The following is an 18,685-nucleotide window of genomic DNA, read 5'->3' as shown; positions in this document are numbered from 1 at the left end:
TTTTGAAAATATTTACATATATTTATGTCTATATATTCATATAATTTATATGATAAATAAATATATTTAATATATAAACATATTTTTCTGAAATATATACATGCATGTGTGTGTATTTATATATACATAATAAATATACACAGCACGCATACATATATTATGCAAACAAAAACTTTTATTTTGGATGCGATTAATCGCTTGACAGCACTAATAAAATATAATATAATATTTAAAATTCATTACTCCACAGTCTCTCTGCTTTTACCAAAAATTATTTATCATTATTATTATTATTATTAGCAGTAGTAGTAGTAATTGATTTTTTTTAATTATTATTATTATTTTATTTATTTTTTATTTTTTTACCAAACAGCAGTTTTTTTTATCTAGTGTTGCTTTAGTTAAGGTATGCAGTAATTTGAACTTTCAGCGTCGTAACTTTGCAGATATTGTTTATGCTCAAACAACAACATTACACACTAACTAACGTTAAAAAAGTGAAATCGCAATCAACCACCCCTTTAATCAGGGTAGAAGCCATATTGAATTTTACACGGTTGAAAATGAGGCTGTAAGAAACTGACTGTTACAACTGTATAAAGGTCATCGATCATATGATCACGTGTATGTTTTAAAACTAACAACTTTTTATTTGGATTTTTTTTCTACTGATTTTTTTTTTTATGGAAGATGTTTTGTCGTCTAAACAACTGGCATATTGTTAAACAATACAATCCATTGAACACTGTACTTTCATCCCTCACGGTCTTGTTTTCATTCCTGTCAAAAATTAAACATGGCACTACACTGACTAAGGTCTATGGTTTTTTGTGTGTGAGTGCTGTTTAATCTGGTTGAGCACAATAAGGATCACATGACATTGGGTTCTTTGTGATAGAACTGTTGTTCTAATGTGTTCATTTGAATGAAGAGAAGTCCTTGGATTCCTAACATTTTTTACCTTACCTATTCTTTCCACAGCAACTGTAACTGTAATGTGGCTTTAGACTTTATCCACAAATCAGCATATTAGAATTCTTTCTGAAAGATCATGTGATGCCATTACAGAAATAAAGTACATTTTAAAACTTGTTAAAATAGAAAATAATTATTTCAAATTGTAATAATATTTCACAGTAGTACTGTATTATATATTTTTTTGGATCAAATAAATGCAACCTTGGTAAACAAGATGGTTCTTTGGAAAAAAAAAAAAAATTCAGACTAATTTTTAACATTTGAACATTGACATGACCCTAATTTATTTATTTATGTTTTTTAAGGGATTTTCCAGCTTGTGAGGGATCTTCTTTATGTCTGTTTGAGCTACTGGTGTCTGAACCCTGTTATAATCCAGCTGTACTTCTGCAAACCATCCTTCACAAAGACTGCTTCCTGCTACAGATCATCATCTCATACTCATGTAAGACTCTTAAAGCCCTGACACACTTCTTGGACTGTACATGTACTCTTACCAAAGATTCCAGATGATGCCTTTTTTTTTTCTATTGCTCTATTGAAGCATGCTGCAAATTGACGTAATATCAAAAAAATATAGTTTAGTTGGCTTGCCAAAATGTTGCTTCATCTCCACACGTGTTTGAATCTGATGTCATTTACAGAACAGAAGAGAGGCCTGCAATGAGAAAATATGAGGAAACACTGTTTGAAGCACGTCAGCGCTTTCATTGGTTTCCACAAATTAATTTAGCACAATTTATTGGTGGAAAGACTGATTAGCTGTAAGGATGGCCCAGTGACCTTGCTGCTCTTAATAGCCTGCACCTGTTTTTAATGGGTCTTCTTTTTGCACGTCTCCTCTTATGCTCAATAGGCTGTTGTGTGCACTTGTGAACTGATCACAAGACGACAACATCACTCGAGTTGCCCAACACCTGCGCAGAGGAACGAGTCCTTTCATTCTCGCAAAATACGCCATAGAAATGACTAATTGCTAGTCTAAAATGTGAAATTACACTCTGTTGAGTTTGCTAACAAGTTAAATGCTAGCTGAGGTCTTCAGAGGCTCATCCCAATCAGACACATTTGATACTTCTGATTTTGCGAAGTAAGACAGATCCGCCTAGATTTGACATCTTTCGTCCTCAGGCGCATCAGAGATTCATCCGGACTGTTGTGAGAATGCTGTTTTACTCGCTCATCATCGCACTCATCACCCTCCTCATCATTTCTGAATCAATAGAGCTCAGTAATAAACACTCATGTGAGAGCAAAGTGAATGACCTTTAAAGATTTTCCTCTTTCTTCCTTCCACTCTGAAAAGTCTAACCTTTAAAGGCTGTTTTGTGCTTGCACATTAATTCACATTATGGCGGAGCTCATTAATAACCAAGCTCGGCTGAGAGCTTTGGTGTGGGAATCACGTCGCCGTAAATCAACACTGCCTGGCCGCAGCCTGGCTAATTAAGAAGAAACGCGGTGGCTTGGTTGTCTGCCGGTTAGAGAAAGCTCTTTTAAAGTTCCTCGCTCGAGTCGCTGTCTCTCAGCACAGTTTGGGAGCATTTAACGCTAAGCTGTGCTCTAAATAGGAGCTTGTTCGTGGAATTCTTTGAGGAACTGATAGCGATGTCTTGTTCCAATTAAGGGCCTCCAGTGGAAACTCATCTGTGAGGCCCGGTAGAAAATCAACAGGTGTGTATGTTGGCAACACGTCAAGGTTGCGAAGGTTTGTTAGCGGAGGATAGAATTGGCTTGTGGAATCCCTTCCCTTGAGGAAGACCAGCAGTTCATTTATCACGGTTCATCCGGTGGCTCTTAAATGGATGATTGTAAAGAGGCAGGTCATTAACCTGTCTGGCCCTTTACTGCCCCTTGTGGCTATTTATGTAAGTCCACCATTTTGTTGCAAAAGTTTGTAGTTATTTTTATGCCTTTTTGTCTTCTAATGTATTGGAAACAGGGAATCAAATAATGAATTTGTGACATGATAAACCATACTGGAACCTGCATTCCCATGAAATGAATCCATTTTACATTTAATTGTTTGAAATAGCATTTAAGGCTATTTAAAAGTTAATATTGTAACATTTTTTTATGATGTAATTATTTTAAATAGAATTATTACTAGGCACACAAAGCTTTTGTGATCTTATGTGATGTTCATTATGAGAATTAATAGAATATTATTTGTTCTTTTTAAATTATTCTTACTACAAATGTAATTAATTTGTACTTGTTAAAAATGAACTGTCCCTTATACATTAATATGAATTGTAACCGAAAAATATTAATGTCTTAATATTTATTAGAGAATGTAAGGAGTTTTTTCTGAATATTGAGAGTGATTTTTGTATTTTAATGTATATATATTTTAAATAATTGTACTTTATCTCATGGTGTGATCAATTTTATAGCGTATGTGAAAAAAACAGATAATACTTTTTGAATTAGAAGGAGGAAAGGTTTTGGTATTACGCATATTATAGTCTTTTGACTGTTCCTTAAAACCATATTTAATTTAAGTGTTTGAAACCAAAAAAGTTTGATGTTTTTGTTGTAAGCTGACAAAACAAAAAAAAAAAAGTAAACTCTTACACTGAAAATGTATGGTTTTACACAACCCCTATGGAAATGGTGGAGAATGGAACATATTCTTACTCTATTGCTAAAAATAAATGTTTTTGCTCTGTGAACAATTAAAAATGCACTTTAATTCAAAACAAAACAAAACAAACAAACAAAAAGTCTTCAAAACTTTAATTTTCCCCTTAATCCTCTCCTCCAACCACCTGTCATATAGAATCGATTTTTCACAATCAAATTCATTCCAGATGAAAAAAAAGAAACCGCTCTGATGTAAACCTGTCTCTAGCGATTTGATAATTACAGTGAAATACAGAACAAGACACCAAACAATCTCACAAAGTAAGTGAAATGGCATCTATACCAGTGTTCTCACACATGTACCCAAAGGAAAGCAGAGTAGATTCCCATCAGTCCTTCAGCAGCAGTAGAATTCAGGATCCCTGTTAAGCAAAGCAGTGTTAGCTAACCGCACGCTCTACTACAGCAGGTAATTTAGGCCTGTCATTTCAAAACAGTCCAACATTTGTCAAAAAAGTGCAAACAGCAGGCTGCTTTCTATCAAATATGCTCATTGAATGCCGCGTTGCATTCAATCGCCTATTCAAACGCCTGTCATCTCTAGGAAGCGAGACTGACAGGGGCTGAACCAAAGGCACAACCATCCTGCGTTCTCTACAACCCCACATTACTGACAACATTTGGACAAGGGCATTCAGTCACATCTTGTTGCTGCGGTCTCATCTTTCATGTGTTTGTCCAGACAGTCAATTGGCTTTTTTTGTTCAAAATAGACCTTTCACAATGTATTGATTTAGAAAACATACATTTCCTGTGCTAGGCTCAGATGTCGTGCAATATGTAATAAGCTCAAACTTTTGTTTTATTTTGTTTGTTTTGTTTAGATATGTACTTTATATACCAATCATATTGTTAAGCCCTCTTAGGCCATTAGTAGCATTGTGGTTATTATTATTTTTGATATCACTTAAAATAACGATGATGATGTACTTTCAGGTCTCTGTGTGGACGGAGGAACAGAGGTGTCCCCTGATGCTCACACAGCAGCTGCAGAGTTTTTGGAAGCTGTTTTTTCCATCCTGTCCTCCCTCAACTCCCTCCCCAGGGCTTTAACTCGGGTGCTAGAGGGCTACCTGGACCAGAGACACCTTTGGGAGCACTTTTACAACTTAGCAGGTGCAGCCATGCAAGGATTTTTCCATGCTCTGTCCTACATTTGTTTAGACTTCAAAAGGACACAATTTTAGTCCGATGTGGCCATTCAGTTACAGTCCAGTTGGAAACCGCTATCACCATGTGCCCCTACTGTGTCCCCTAATTGCCTCAATATCAAATCTGACCAGCTGGAAGCCCATCATCAAATCAAAGCCATAATTAAACCTTCAGCTGTCTCTTTGATTGCTTATTTATTTACATTTCTGCCTTCTCCTTTTCCCTCTCTGTAAAAGCCACAGCATGAACATTTTTCGTTGTGTTAATGGTTACCGTATTGATTTTGCATACTGACATAGAAACTGCAATTATGACCTGACACCTTTTGATTCGGCTTTGATTCAGGGGGTTTAATTCCAAGCTGAAGCTCTCATGTCATGTTTTTGTGTTTTATTACATGTGAGAGAGGTAATTATAGTTGCACAAATTAGACAAATGACAGAGGAGGGAGCAGGAGAGTGTGTGTTGTATGCTGTTATTCTGATGTAAGGTGTTGTGTTTTCGGCTTAATTGACCATGTCCATTCTTCCCTAAAGATAATCTTATAAAGCTTGCTTAGCACCTTGATTGTGCCATTTAGCAGAGCTAATTGGGCTGGTCAGGAATACGATCGGTATTCGAATTTGTTATTTGTTTGTTCTACTGGTACTTTTTGGCACTGCGGATGTTTAGGAATGTAACTCCCTTTAAACACACTTTTAAAATGCATTATTTTATTTAATTGTTTGCTAACAATGTCCAAAAATAGAAATATATGCATCACAGGAATATTCAGGCATTTTGCTTTCCCTTGTTTCCCTGGAACTTAAGTCATTTCCATGACATAATGATAACGCAATGAGATATAATACTGATGAAAAAAGTATATAAATCATTTTTACACAAATTGAGTTATGTTTATATGACTCTTTGGTTACACCATATCTGTGTCTGGGACAAGAGTAAAACGATACAATCTATACATAAAAGTCATTTAAATTGTTGCAAAAATCATGTAGATTTGATACGTTTTAATGTAACAGTCATATAACAAAAAGTTGAACTGAAATCAATTAGCTTAAATAAATAAATACACTATTGTTGGGAAAGAAAAATTGCAGATAGATGAAGAAATTATGAGTTCTGTCTCTCTTCTTCTTTGAGCTAATGTCCTGTGACCAAATATGTCATAATCTTAAAGATTTTTACACAGTATCTAATGAATTTACAAAATAAGTTTGATATAATTATTAAATTCCGGTAATTTAGACTATTCTCTTTTTTCCAGACTCCAGTAAAGAGGAGCCGGTCTTGTTTAAATACATCAGGTCCATTGTTTGTGAATCCACTACCAAACTTTTGATCCACCTGGTCAGCATGATGCAGGCATATAAAGATCAGACTGGACCCATGGTTGGACAACACTTACCAGAAAATGTCCTAAGCAAAATTCCAAAAGAGTGGAACTACATTCCACAAGATCCCAAGTTTAATGAAACCAGCAAGAGTAAGTAAAGCTTTATTAACAGTAATATTCATTTATTTATAAAACATTTGTACCATTTTTTAACTGCATAAAACAACTGTTGGAAACTGTGCAGTCTTATTTAAGAAAAAAAAAAAAAATCTAGCCAACCCTCATTGCTTCTTTCTCTTCTTATCAGACAACATGAATCTAGCTATCCAAGCCCTCTCTTTCATCTTCACCAACCTTCCGTCAACCATAGCCTCCCTTCCACTGCCTGTACGCTTCCTGTTCACTGTGGCAGAGAAGAGGCTTTCCCAGCATGCCAGACAGCTGAGGTCTACCGGCCTGCTCCTCTGGGTCATATTGGTCAGCCTCTGTCAGGATCTAGAAAATGGGGACGCCCTGGAGCTCTTGTCTGGACAGCCCCTGGAGAGAGGGGCCAAGGATAGGCTGAGTCTGCTATCGGAATGTCTGCAGGTCAGTCTGGGCCAGCAGAAGGGTGTTCCCAAACCTCTGGTCCATAAGGTGCTCAAGGGCCTGGAAGAGAAGAGGCCCAAATGGACCACCATGCAGCTGCAGAAGGCACGAAAGCTTTGCTGTGATAGGTGAGATTTCGAAAGAAGCCTGATGGAATATTTTCCCAATTTAAGCCCATAATAGCAAATTCATCATTAAGTTTATTCAGTATATGAAAGACATTTTAAAGCGTTTAACCATTTAACTAATCTATTAATGTCTACATTGTCTGCCAGTTGATATTTTGATGTCATTTAAAGACTTCAATCTTGCAATTCATTCATATTTTGAAATTAACTTCACCCTTTATCTTTTGGCAAAATAATTATGTGTTGTTTTCTCTCTGTGTGTTCTTTTTCTTCCCCCTAGCCTGTAGCTAGTCGTTTCAAGCCTTTTGATATGTGTACATCAAAATGGGTTTGATGTCACCCATAGGATTTGAGTGCAGAAATCTGACTTGAACCAGTGAAGAACGTGTTGCAATCCTTGATTCATGTACTTTAAATCATCTTAGCAATATTAAATCATCTTAGCAGTATAATATGAGGCTTACTGATAATGATGAGTGTATAAGTCATTATCTTATGGCAGATAATGTGGACTTTAATTCAGGGTTTTTTTTTTTTTGTAATGCCATATGCCATGGATATTATAAAGTTGACTGTACTTTTTTATGTATAAACCTGTGATTCAGTATTTCTTTTTTTTAACACTACTTTTTCTCTGAACTTTTCTCCAAACCCCAGTTTAAAAACCCCTGCCTTAAGTAATGATCCTGTACTAATAATTTCTTCAAACGATTGATTTTTGAGCACTTTTGAAAAGTGACCTGTACTTAATGCTATTTTTCATTGTTGCCAAAAAAACAGCTTTTACCGTATAGTCTAAGTCATGTCCAGAACAAAAGCTCAGAGTTAATTACCCTTATTGAAAAAGATTTAGCATCATAACAGAGCTGGGGAAAAAAATAAATAAAACTTTTAGTGTTCCGAGAAACGCTGCTCCCAGTGACAGGAAAAACAAAAAAAGAGTGAGGGCAAAAAAAAAAAAAGGAGATAGCAAAAAGGAAGAGTGATTATGTATCGCCTGTCTTAGACAGTCAGTGGAACCATTACTATTCATTAAAATAACCTTCACTTTCAGGCACTGCCTCCGGTGTAAACAATCAACGTACAGTGTGTCGGCGGAAAGCGGGTTCTCTGAAAAACACCCCCCCACCCCGGCTTGTCAACACACACACAAATGCATACACACACACACCTCCCTCATCTCTTGTCTTTGCAAAGTAATTTGTAGAGGAGAAGATGATTGTTCTCCATCACGGTGACCCTGGCAGGCTTTGACGGCATGCATGCACAGATGAAGATGAATGCAGTGGATTCCGTGGGCGGAGGGGGTGTTCTGCTTCTTTCGGGGCACATTGGTCCTAATGACGTGATTGATAGCTTGTCCCGGATCCGACGGGCCTCTCATTAATCAAGCCGCTGACTGGATCCAATCATTTGCTTCACCTGCACACTGATGGACAGGGAAGGATACAGGCACAGGTGCTGACACCCCGCTCACCGACTGGGCTTCCCAGGGCCTCGCCGCTTTTCTCGGTGTCATTGAAGCTAAAGGCTTGCCTGACAGGCGACACTTTCCTTGTCACTTTGTGATTGAAAAATAAAAAAGGAAGGAAGAAGGAATGGGGGAAACAATGACGGTGGGGGGTGTGTATCAGATGGGAAGTGTGGTGAGGGTGATGAGGCATGCTGGATAGAGAGGAAGGGCACGGGAATGAGTGCGTTGAGGGTACCTTAAGGTTACGGCGAGAGGCACTGTGTCTCTTAACTGTTGATCTGTCCTTCCTCTCACTCTCTTTACTACGTTTTTTTCTTTCTTCATTTTGAAGGAGCAAATCATGTTACTAAGCTGTTTTGCCACAACTGGCAACATGCAGGCATTTTTGCGCACGTGCACATTTTTGTGCGAAATGTGTAAGAGCAAACACAACAATTCCTGCTTCAGCTCAATGTTGTCGAAAATTGGCAACAGCTACTGTTATTTTGATATTTGATCACATCCCCAAAGGTCACAAAAGCTACAGTAAATGTCAATTGTTGGGTTGTGAATAAAAGCACTTTTGATTTGCTAAAGACTTATGATATCCGTGAAGAAATAAAACATTAATTAATTCATTCATAATCTTGCATGCTTTTTGTTGCTAGCAGTCAGCATAAAACATTAAGGTAGCTATATATTTTGTGAAATATTGTTTAAGTGACATGGTATCTTTATTCTACCCACCACCAGAGTAGTATTAGATGTATAAACCTTAACATAAACAAAAATGATGCCTTTCTGTGGAGTCAAATAATTGTGCTTAATATCTCTCCAAATACTATATATATATATATATATATATATTAATTAAAACCGCCCAATATAATGAACTGGGAACTCGCAGTTAGCATGTAAAACTGCCTTTAGAAGTATTTAAATTGAGTAATATGATAACTATTTTGCATTTATTTCATGTTAACCCCCCTCTCTTTTATGTGTTCCTCCATTAGTGTGTTTGAGCATGTGGAAAGCGGCCCGGCGCAGGATAGAGGTGGGCCCGCGGAACTGACTGAGCATAAAATAAGGCAGTTGCTGCTGGAGCTGTGCCATAGAGCAGGTGGCAGCCAGCACCTCCGGCAAATCCATCACAGCATCCAGCTCAATGAGGTAGCGAATTGCTGTTTTTCACCAAGCAATTAGGTGGCTGTTAGCCTGAGGCAGACAGTGTGACCTGAAGCTGAGGGGAACGCCTGTGCAGAGCTGCTGCACGGAGACACAACTGCATCCAGACGCTGCTGCGAGGCCTCTCGTGACAGCCTTGACCTGATTGAAAAAGCAACATCTTAAACAACAGAGATAATACAAATTCAAGGGAACGGTTCACAAATTAGTCAAAGTCTTTCTCCACACACTACACTTTTTTTGCCCCTTGCTCTACTTAACAATAAGAACACATCTTGGGAAATTAGTGCAACTCTCACTTAAGTCTAATCTTGAGGACAATTCTTTGTGTCATATCTATACATATCTTTGTCCTCTTCCAATGTCCTGTTTTCAAATCCTATTCCTAGATAGACTGATTAATTTCTACCATTGTCGGCCAATTACTTGGGGAATAGAGAGAAAAGAAATGGCCATTATGTCCAAAATTGGGTATGTAATAATTGTTGAAATGTACTAATTTGTCCAGTGGTGTGTTTAAGAAGTCTGTAGAGACTCACTATTAATTTGACCACTTTAATAGTGTTTTAGTTTTGCTTAATGCAGTCTAATAATAAGACGTGTCCAGGTTCCTGTTCATTTTTCTACACTGGAATGGATGTTTATGAGCCTTGTGTTGTGTTTTTGTGTGTGTAGGGTTTACTGAGGTCCGTCTTAACGCCGCATGCAGAGACACATCCACTTCTGGACTCTCCATTGGGACCTGTCATATTCTCTTCTGAAGCGAGCAGCCAAAACCAGTGTAAAACCCAGTTCAACCCCCTCACAGAGTGCAATTCTATCGGCCGTAACAAGTTCGATCAGGTTAGTCCTTTGTTATTTTCTCTGCCTTCAACTTGAAGTGCCACGAGTGCTCCCAAATACTTGTCGTTCACATAACTTTTATTTAAAGCAGCCGTGAACTACTTCTCTACTCTTTCACGCTCGAGCGTGTGTAACTTTCCGTCAAGGCCACCAGGCAAGGTGAATATAAGAGAGAGACTGAGAGACTTTAAACTGCTTCTCTAGGATGAACTCGACAATTCTCCATAGGTCGCTCTGTCCCTAAGCTATATTTTAGTGTGAAGGGAAGACACAAAGCAAAACATTAAAAAAGGTTAACCAAAAGAGCAGAGAATTTGAAAACACTTGAAAGGTGAACTCTTCGAGTGTGATGTGGCTTTGAACAAAGGGTGGAAAAAAAGCATCCCTTGCGTGTTGAAGACGGTGTAGGTTGAAGGTTTAATTACAAGAGCCATGGTCCTCTTTTGGCTTTCTCTTAAAGGTAGGATAAAGTTTTCTCTGCTCATGTCAGGAGACTTTTTGCTACGCCTTTGAAGCCAGAAAGTCTGCAACCTTCTTTTTTAAGGGGAACTTTTCCTTTCATTATCTTATTTGGCTCAGAGTTTTGCGTCGGTTAAAATGCAAGTTCTTTTCCCGTCGTTAGGCGCTAGCTGCTGTGCTCTTAATCCCTTTTGTTTTCTCCTTATCGCTCGCGCTCGCATTGCTTTGCATAAAACACCTTATTAAGGGGATGATTAAAAAGCCTCCTCGCCTTCAGGTGGCTGCGCTGTTTGTCAAATCAAATGGAGGCAGAAAAAAACGAATGCCGATCCATCAATCAGCCGGTCGGAGAATAGGAGGGGTTGGCACGCTTCTGTCCTTTTGTCAATAAAAAAAAAACTCAGCTTCAAGTTAAGAGTGACGTTCTGGCTATCAAAGCAATCGAATTTCATTTGGCTCCCCAACAAAGGGACGGTCCACTCGTGGGTGAGGGAAACCTTGGGCGGCTCGCGAGAAGAATAGCGACTCCTCTTGCGAAATTGATTTATCTTTTTATAAATGATGGTACATCCCTCCCCAAATGGATTTATGAATTAATTCCTGTCTTATTGGAATAAAAACCTTCTTGTGCAGACTTGTTCGGGACCCCCTCCTCCTTGGTTAGCCCAGCCCAGCTGGAGCAGTAATTTACTGATCATATTAACTCTGATTAATAACGAACAATACTCACTGCTCATTTATCAACAGGCTGCTATGGGTGAGAGGGAGTGGGATTGGGCCCAACTGCTGCCAGCCTATCAGAGCATGAGTCAGGTGACCTTCACGACGCTGCTCGCTAACAGGTAATGGCTGCTGCTCTCGTTCGCATACAGTCGCCCCCTCCTTTCGCTTACACACTGTTGAAGTGCTGCCTGTCATGTCCCACCGTGTACCTCCGTAATGAATGTGAATATGTAGAGAGGATAGAGGGATCCTGTGACCGTTTGAATGTTCACGCTTGTCTGTGTGTGTCAGCTTCTAAAGGCATTTTGGTTTGGCTGCATATGCCTCATCTGACCCGTGTTTGTGAATTCTTACGTATAGATGTTGCCATCTCTATGTGAGTTCTTGGTTTCCTTCAATATTTTAATTCCCAGCATGCAGCATCCCTTTTTCTCAAAGTTTGGTGAAGAAAGTGCCTTTCCACTGAGAGCTTGCTAAAGAAGCACAGCTCCATCATAGTGTTGAGAGAGAGAAAAAAAGGAAAGCGTATCTGAGCTCACTGTGCGCAGAAAATGAAGTGTCTGCGTTTTTAGAACTGAGTGAACTGAAATCACAATCTGACATGTGTCAAACTGTTTCAGAAAATAATTTTGAGGTTACTGAGGGATCTTGTGTGATTGAGCTGTAGTTTAAGTGTGATACAAGTATGCCGGTTTAAAAGAATCTCTCAAACCACAGCCAGAGTTTGATCAATTTGCTCCAAATGATCCGTGAGTTCAGTGTTAGTTTGACAGCTTGACAAAAGAAAATCAGTTTCAATCACTGATTCTTTCTGAAATGTTGAGTAAAACAAGATTTTAGTCAACAGATGAAATATCAATTGTTAAACAATAATCGTAGTTGGTTTCTTTTTCAGGAAAGAGTGGAAGAGTGTATCTATATTTATGTCCTATGCCTGGTCAACATTTCTTTTAAGATTTTCGTTTTAATGACATTTAGCTTTTTTGCAGTATGCTATAAATAAATAAATACACTAAAAAATAACTCTTTGGCTGAACATGATTCAATCATGGACAGTGGTTCCATGTCTAATTTTAGTTGAGTTTACTCAGTTTGCCTGAGTTCATTCTACAATAAATATTTGAGTAGAGATAACATGTTTCCCTCATGTGGAACCACTGTCCATGCAAGTTCAGCCAATGTGTTATAATAACATATTAGCAAGTAAAATATAACTTTTCTTTACACACATGATGTTGGCAGTTTAAGGCTGGTACTATGTACATCCCTAGCACTCCCACTGGAGTTGCTTTCCTCAACCCATACAAACGCTCCACACTCCAAAAACACCAACATAACAGAAAGTCTTTTAAAATGCTAACATAATAGAATATTAGACATTAACAAGTCTCTGTTTTCTCACTTTATTTCAAAATTTTCTCTCCCTATATCCAGCCCTGTGTAAAGCAGGATGGGAAGTGTAAAACTTATTTTGAGCTACTCGATTGAAACATGTTCTTTCAAAATGAAAACACTTGAGTTAAACCAAAAAGTAACCATTTCAAGTCAGTTTAACATGATGCAGTCATGTTTGAATGAGAAACCTGATACAATGGTGTTAAATCAAAATGAATTGTTTAAATAAAGTAAACAGTATCTTTTTATTTTATTTCAGTGAATGGTTCTGTGATATGACAAGTCTATTTTTAAAAGTACAATTATTTCATGTAGGTCATAAAAATTATATATTAAGCATAATTACTGCAAATAGGCATACTAACCAAAGAATAATAATAAATTTTTTAAGTTTAGTTTAGTTTTAATTAAATTATAGCATGCATAATGCAGTACTGTTTCTGACACTGCTTAAAATCTAGTGTCAAAAAGCTGTTACCAAATATTTTTGTATGAATAAAAAAGGTAATTGGATTGAATTGGAGAACTTTTGATAGGGATTTGTCTCATCTGGGAATCAGTGCCTACCCATGTTCCAGATTGTGTAGTTTCTACATGAAAGTGCAGCAGGTCAGTAGAACATGGACCTATTTCTGCGTACCTGGTAAATCACCTGCCCAGTCCAACTTGGAGAGCATCCAGATGTTAGTGTTTCCTTCTCAGTGGGGTGGAACCTTTGAGAGCATCTTTCTATGTTCAGTATCTCAATGATGGAGCACCTGCCCTCGAGGCCGAGCAGAGGTTCAGAAGAGGGCTGAAGGACAGAAGGTGAAGCTAGAAGGTGCTTTGGAAACTTAAGAGAGTCGTACAGTAGACTTTGTTTGTGCAAATTGGGTCCATACACCTTTATTAGTCATTAGGTTACATGTCACTTAATCTATTTTTAGGTCCAGTTGACGTAGCTAAGGGTTGGTCGCTAATTAGAATTTGCTTCATATAAAAACAAGAGAAGTCTTTCATGTCCTTATTCAGATAGCTGTTTGTTTGTGCAATAACATGTGGATTATCTATGAATGACCATGACTGAGTACATTTAATGGAAAACCTGTTCAGACAGAGGTGAATTAAAAAAGAAAAAAAATGGTAGAAACAAGGGAGAGAGGAAATAGTTGTAACGCAAGGTCTAATGTATGGGGAAAAAATCAGTAATAGGTCATGTACTGAATGTTAGACACTAGAGATGCTCTCTGGAGACTGAGGATGTATGTAGGTCTTCTATATGCAGAAACTATGCAATCTATTCAATAGGGTGAGGGCTCTGAGGTCTTAACATATTAATCTCTCCAACTTCTCTTTTTTCAGTAGTTGTTTTAATGGTGTGAGGTTATAGGTTATGAGAGGAATAGTTTGTCCAATTCAGCTAAATTGTAATAATATTTCCCAGTATTTTTTTTATTTTTGATCAAAGCTATGCAGACTGCGTAAGTATAAGATACTTATTAAAAAAAGTAGTGTGTATATTTACAGATCTAAATGCTATAAATTAATCATACAAGTTGCAAATATGTCTATCTTCTGAAACTTTTTGAAATCATATGACTTTGATGAACAAACAGGAATTTATGTCATTGCTTACTAAGAAACTTTACCCCCTGACTGTGGCTCTTGAATTCAACATCAGTGATTAATGACTTACATTTTCCTCAAATAAAGCATATGCTGTGGACTATAGTGCATATGGAGTATTTTTATTATTTATTTTTATTTAAAATCATTTGTTTATTGCTTATTGCTCTCTCTCTCTCTCTCTCTCTCTCTCTCTCTCTCTCTCTCTCTCTCTCTCTCTACACTCTAAAAAATGCTGGGTTATTTCAACCCAACTTTGGGTCAAATTTGGACTAACCCAACTTTTTTTAGTTAGAAGTTTGAAAAATTATTATTATTTTTTTTTTACAGTGCATCAACAATTGGTGTAGAAACAATTGTCTAAATTAAGAGTAAATTTCACAAAGAATTAAAAAAAAAAACAGCAAGTACACTAAAAAATGCTGGGTTATTTCAAACCAACTTTGGGTCAAATTTGGACTTAAAAATCTAATGTAAAAATTTAACCCTACAGTTGGGTTAGTCCATATTTGACCCAAAGTTGGGTTGAAACAACCCAGCATTTTTTAGAGTGCATGTATTTAGAGCTTGAACTAAAATAAACTAAATAAATAATTTTGACTGACATGCATAAAATGGCAGAATTTTCATTTTTGAGTGAATATCCATTTAAACACGATTTGAACATTCAAGTAAACATTATTTAAACATATTTCTGTGGCTCTGTGAGGAGTACATTCATCTGGTTACATATGAATGAGACGTGCACCAGAATGTGGTCTCAACTCCTTCCCCCCGATTCTCTCTCTCAGAGTGTGTGAGAGAGAGGGAGAAGATTTACACAGGTGTGGGTGTCCTTTATTGTCACCTGTCATTTGGCTGTCTGTGCCAGCAGTGTCATAAATCATTCTCAAATGGAGCTTTTCAGCAGAAAGTGACTGATTAATGTTCCTGTTCTTCCTCAGACTAGCACCTGCCACCCAGAGAGACAGCAACAGCAAACTTCTAGTCATGACCCACACAAACTTTTTTGCCAGAGTTGTGGTGCTTGGTGACAGAAAGGCTTTAAAATAACACAGAGGTTCAACGATCTATGTTACCATTCACATTCAGATTTGCCTTCTTTGTTGAATAAACCTTACGTTACTGTATAGTATACTTACGCTGTGTTCCAGATATGGGATATATATCTGGCTGTCTACCTTGTAGCATTCTGTAATGTATGTTCTGTAATGTAAGATGATGTACAATTAGTGTATCTTTTACTCTGTCTCTGCACAATCTTTTTTTTTTTATGCTTTTGATCTCTCTTATGTTAACCAAAGCTGAATTTATTTGATCAAAAATACAGTAAAAACTGCAGTTTTGTAAAATGTTATTACAATTTAAAATAACTGATTTTAATACATTTTAAAATGCTATTTATTCCTGGTGGAAAGGACTACAGTCTTTAATGTCACATGATTCTTCAGAAATCATTCTAACATGTTGATTTGGTGCTCAATAAACATTAAACATTAACTTATTATTATAAAATCATCTTTTTTTTTTAATGGTAGTGTACTTCCTTTTTTCAAGTGCCACAGCGAGAGTTTGAGTATAAAGTGAGAAGTGGTAATCTTTCATAAGTGAGCTTTTCTTTTAATATATTGTGCTTTAGTTTGACACCGTTCTAGTTTCCGCATTGTAAGATGGATGGATGGGTCTGTAAAAATCACCAGATGTGGCTTTCAGAGTTGCAAAATACCACAGGACACACTTAACGAGCACCTTCTGAACAATTGTAATGCTCTTGGTTACGGCTAAAACTGTTTGCCCCGTCACAGACAATGCTAAAATATGTCTTCTATGTTCTCTTCTGTGCTATTGTGTGTTGCATTGAAAGACATGAATTTTGACTGTGTAGTACATTGGCTAGGTCAACTTTTACAGCCTCGCACTGTCATGCCTCTATCATCCGGAACAATAGTGAGTGGAGAAGTATCTGTTGAGAGAGATGGCAGTTGATGCGGGAAGTGGAGTGCTTTAAATTGCGGTGATAGGCACTGCCGTTCACATTGGGCAAATGCCATCTGTTCCCAATGATGGCCATATGGTTAGCTTTCTTTCCCAGGGTATAAAATACAAACAAATGTGTCAGAATGCAAGGGCTTTTTCCACAGGCGTGCAGCGATTCGGCTAGAGGCAGCATCGCAATGTGCGGGGAAGTAAATGCTATCGCTACCTTTGTGTTATGAGTTTGTTATTGATGCTTTTTTGGGTGAGGGAATCTGTCATGGCCGAGAAATAGAATATTTTCAGTGTGTTACTGGAAAGCAAACACTTTCTTTGTCAACCCATCACTGTAGTGACTTTTTTTATAGGGGTTTATATACTGTATGTATAGTATATAGTTTATATATTATTAACTATAAACGTGTGAAACATGTGCCAAATCGGTTGTGCGGATTACTCCGCTATGGCGTCCCCTGATAAAAAGGGAGCAAGCCAAAGGAAGAGAAAGATAGTTTATATATTATTAAGTATAAGTATTTAAGTTTCACAAACAAGTCCTCTCCATCATGTTCTCTGACTGCTGAAGTTAATATTGAATGCCATTAGTAATCTGAATCTTTTTTTTTTTTATCTCAGATGCCCTTCATGATTAAATTCATGCTTTAAGTGTTTGTTTTTGTTTTGTTTTGTTTGGTTTAGTTGGAAATAAACTTGCCAAGCTGATAGCTAATTAGCTAGAATTCAAACTACCAAATTTATTTTGGTTTGATTTGGAGGAGGTAAATGTGTTTTGTTTTTTATTTTGTTTTGTTTTGTGTTTTGTTTTGTTGGAAAATAAACTTGCCAAGCTGATAGCTGATTAGAATGTAAACTACCAAATTTGTTTGATTTGGAGGAAATAAATGTTTTGCTTTGTTTTGTTTTGTTTTGCTTTGCTTTGTTTTTTGTTTTGTTTTGTTTTTGGTTCAGTTTGCAGGAAATAAACTTGCTGAGCAGATTAGCTAATTAGCTCCCATCTAAACTGCAGCTTTTCTTTTGTTTTCTTTTCTATTTGCCAAAAATAGGTAATTATCTGACCATACTCAAAGTCATTCTAAAATAAACAACTATTTATAATTTGCTTTGCAGGGCTTCTGTTTTTTTAATTATTTTTTTTATGATTGTTTCTGGCCCATCGATATTCCTTGACATCATCCTTGATTACGGCACACTCTTTAACTCAATTCAATCCGTTCTCTCACTTCCAGTCCTCTCTCTCTTAGTGAAGTACCATTATCTCCCATAATCTATGATCCTAATCTACAGCCATCACAACCAGCTCAATCATTGCCAGTGCAGAGCTTTAATCAGACACCCACTGCCATCTCCACATTGTGATTGACAAAGCCACCCTGCCAGCCTGAGAGGAGGAAAATAATAATAAAATAAATAAACTATGTGGTCCCTGGATGGAAGAGGGCCAGCGACAGGCTTCCACGCTGGGGGCCCGGTGTCACTGCACTGGCAGTCTCATCACACTGCCACCAGAACCCAGCCATTTGCATCCAGGCCAGGGACAGATAATTAGAAGGATTCCTGCCTGTCAGCATTAATCTGGGTAGCGGTGAAACGCTCTGACAAGGAAATGGAGATGGAGAGCTTTAGCTGGAGCGGATGGTGAAGGAGAGTGTGTTTCAATAGAGGCAATCATAGCTCCTTACAAATAAGTGATAATATTAGTGGCCTATAACGGTAATTCATTTGGAGTGCACTGAATGCTGATTTGTAACGCCTGCATTTAATATAGCTGACTTGTTATAGTTGTATAAGATGAGTATTTCAAGCATAATTTTACTTGAATATGCTGTTACTTTTATTATCTTACAAGTACAATGCGGTGCAATGTAAAAGTAGCATTAAGTTTAGCTTATATTTCATAACCAGGCCTTTGCCAGTCTTTTGTCTATTCACAGGCCATTTTAAATGCTATCCGTGTCAGTTTTTTTTTTTTTAACAATCCGACCACAGGGGAACATTCATTGTTCATTGCTTTGAAAAGTTTGAAATGTGTCGTCTGTTAGAAGTATATTTATTAAATGATATTCCATCACTGAATTATTCTCATATATATTTTTGGCTTTTCATACAGATTTATACAATGAACTGCCTGTATTAGGGACATCTTTTTAAAATTTGATTAATAGGTCATTAGTTAGCATTTATGCATTCAGACTTCAGAAT

General features: G+C 37.2%; 1 protein-coding gene across 1 annotated transcript in view; it reads left to right on the top strand.

Moving 5' to 3' along the window:
- Positions 1–18,685, top strand: part of LOC107699712 (uncharacterized protein KIAA0825-like) — a 136,384-nt gene that overhangs the window by 55,898 nt on the left and 61,801 nt on the right. The window contains exons 13-19 of the mRNA XM_016501047.1: positions 1,284–1,423; positions 4,561–4,740; positions 6,044–6,262; positions 6,420–6,828; positions 9,295–9,451; positions 10,142–10,309; positions 11,516–11,610. Of these exons, the coding sequence (XP_016356533.1) occupies positions 1,284–1,423; positions 4,561–4,740; positions 6,044–6,262; positions 6,420–6,828; positions 9,295–9,451; positions 10,142–10,309; positions 11,516–11,610 (1,368 nt within the window). The remainder of the gene's footprint in view (positions 1–1,283; positions 1,424–4,560; positions 4,741–6,043; positions 6,263–6,419; positions 6,829–9,294; positions 9,452–10,141; positions 10,310–11,515; positions 11,611–18,685) is intronic.

Source organism: Sinocyclocheilus anshuiensis, unplaced genomic scaffold (genome assembly GCF_001515605.1).
Source record: "Sinocyclocheilus anshuiensis isolate Anshui unplaced genomic scaffold, SAMN03320099.WGS_v1.1 scaffold278, whole genome shotgun sequence".
Lineage (NCBI taxonomy): Eukaryota > Metazoa > Chordata > Actinopteri > Cypriniformes > Cyprinidae > Sinocyclocheilus > Sinocyclocheilus anshuiensis.
This window is presented reverse-complemented; position numbering and strand designations above follow the sequence as displayed.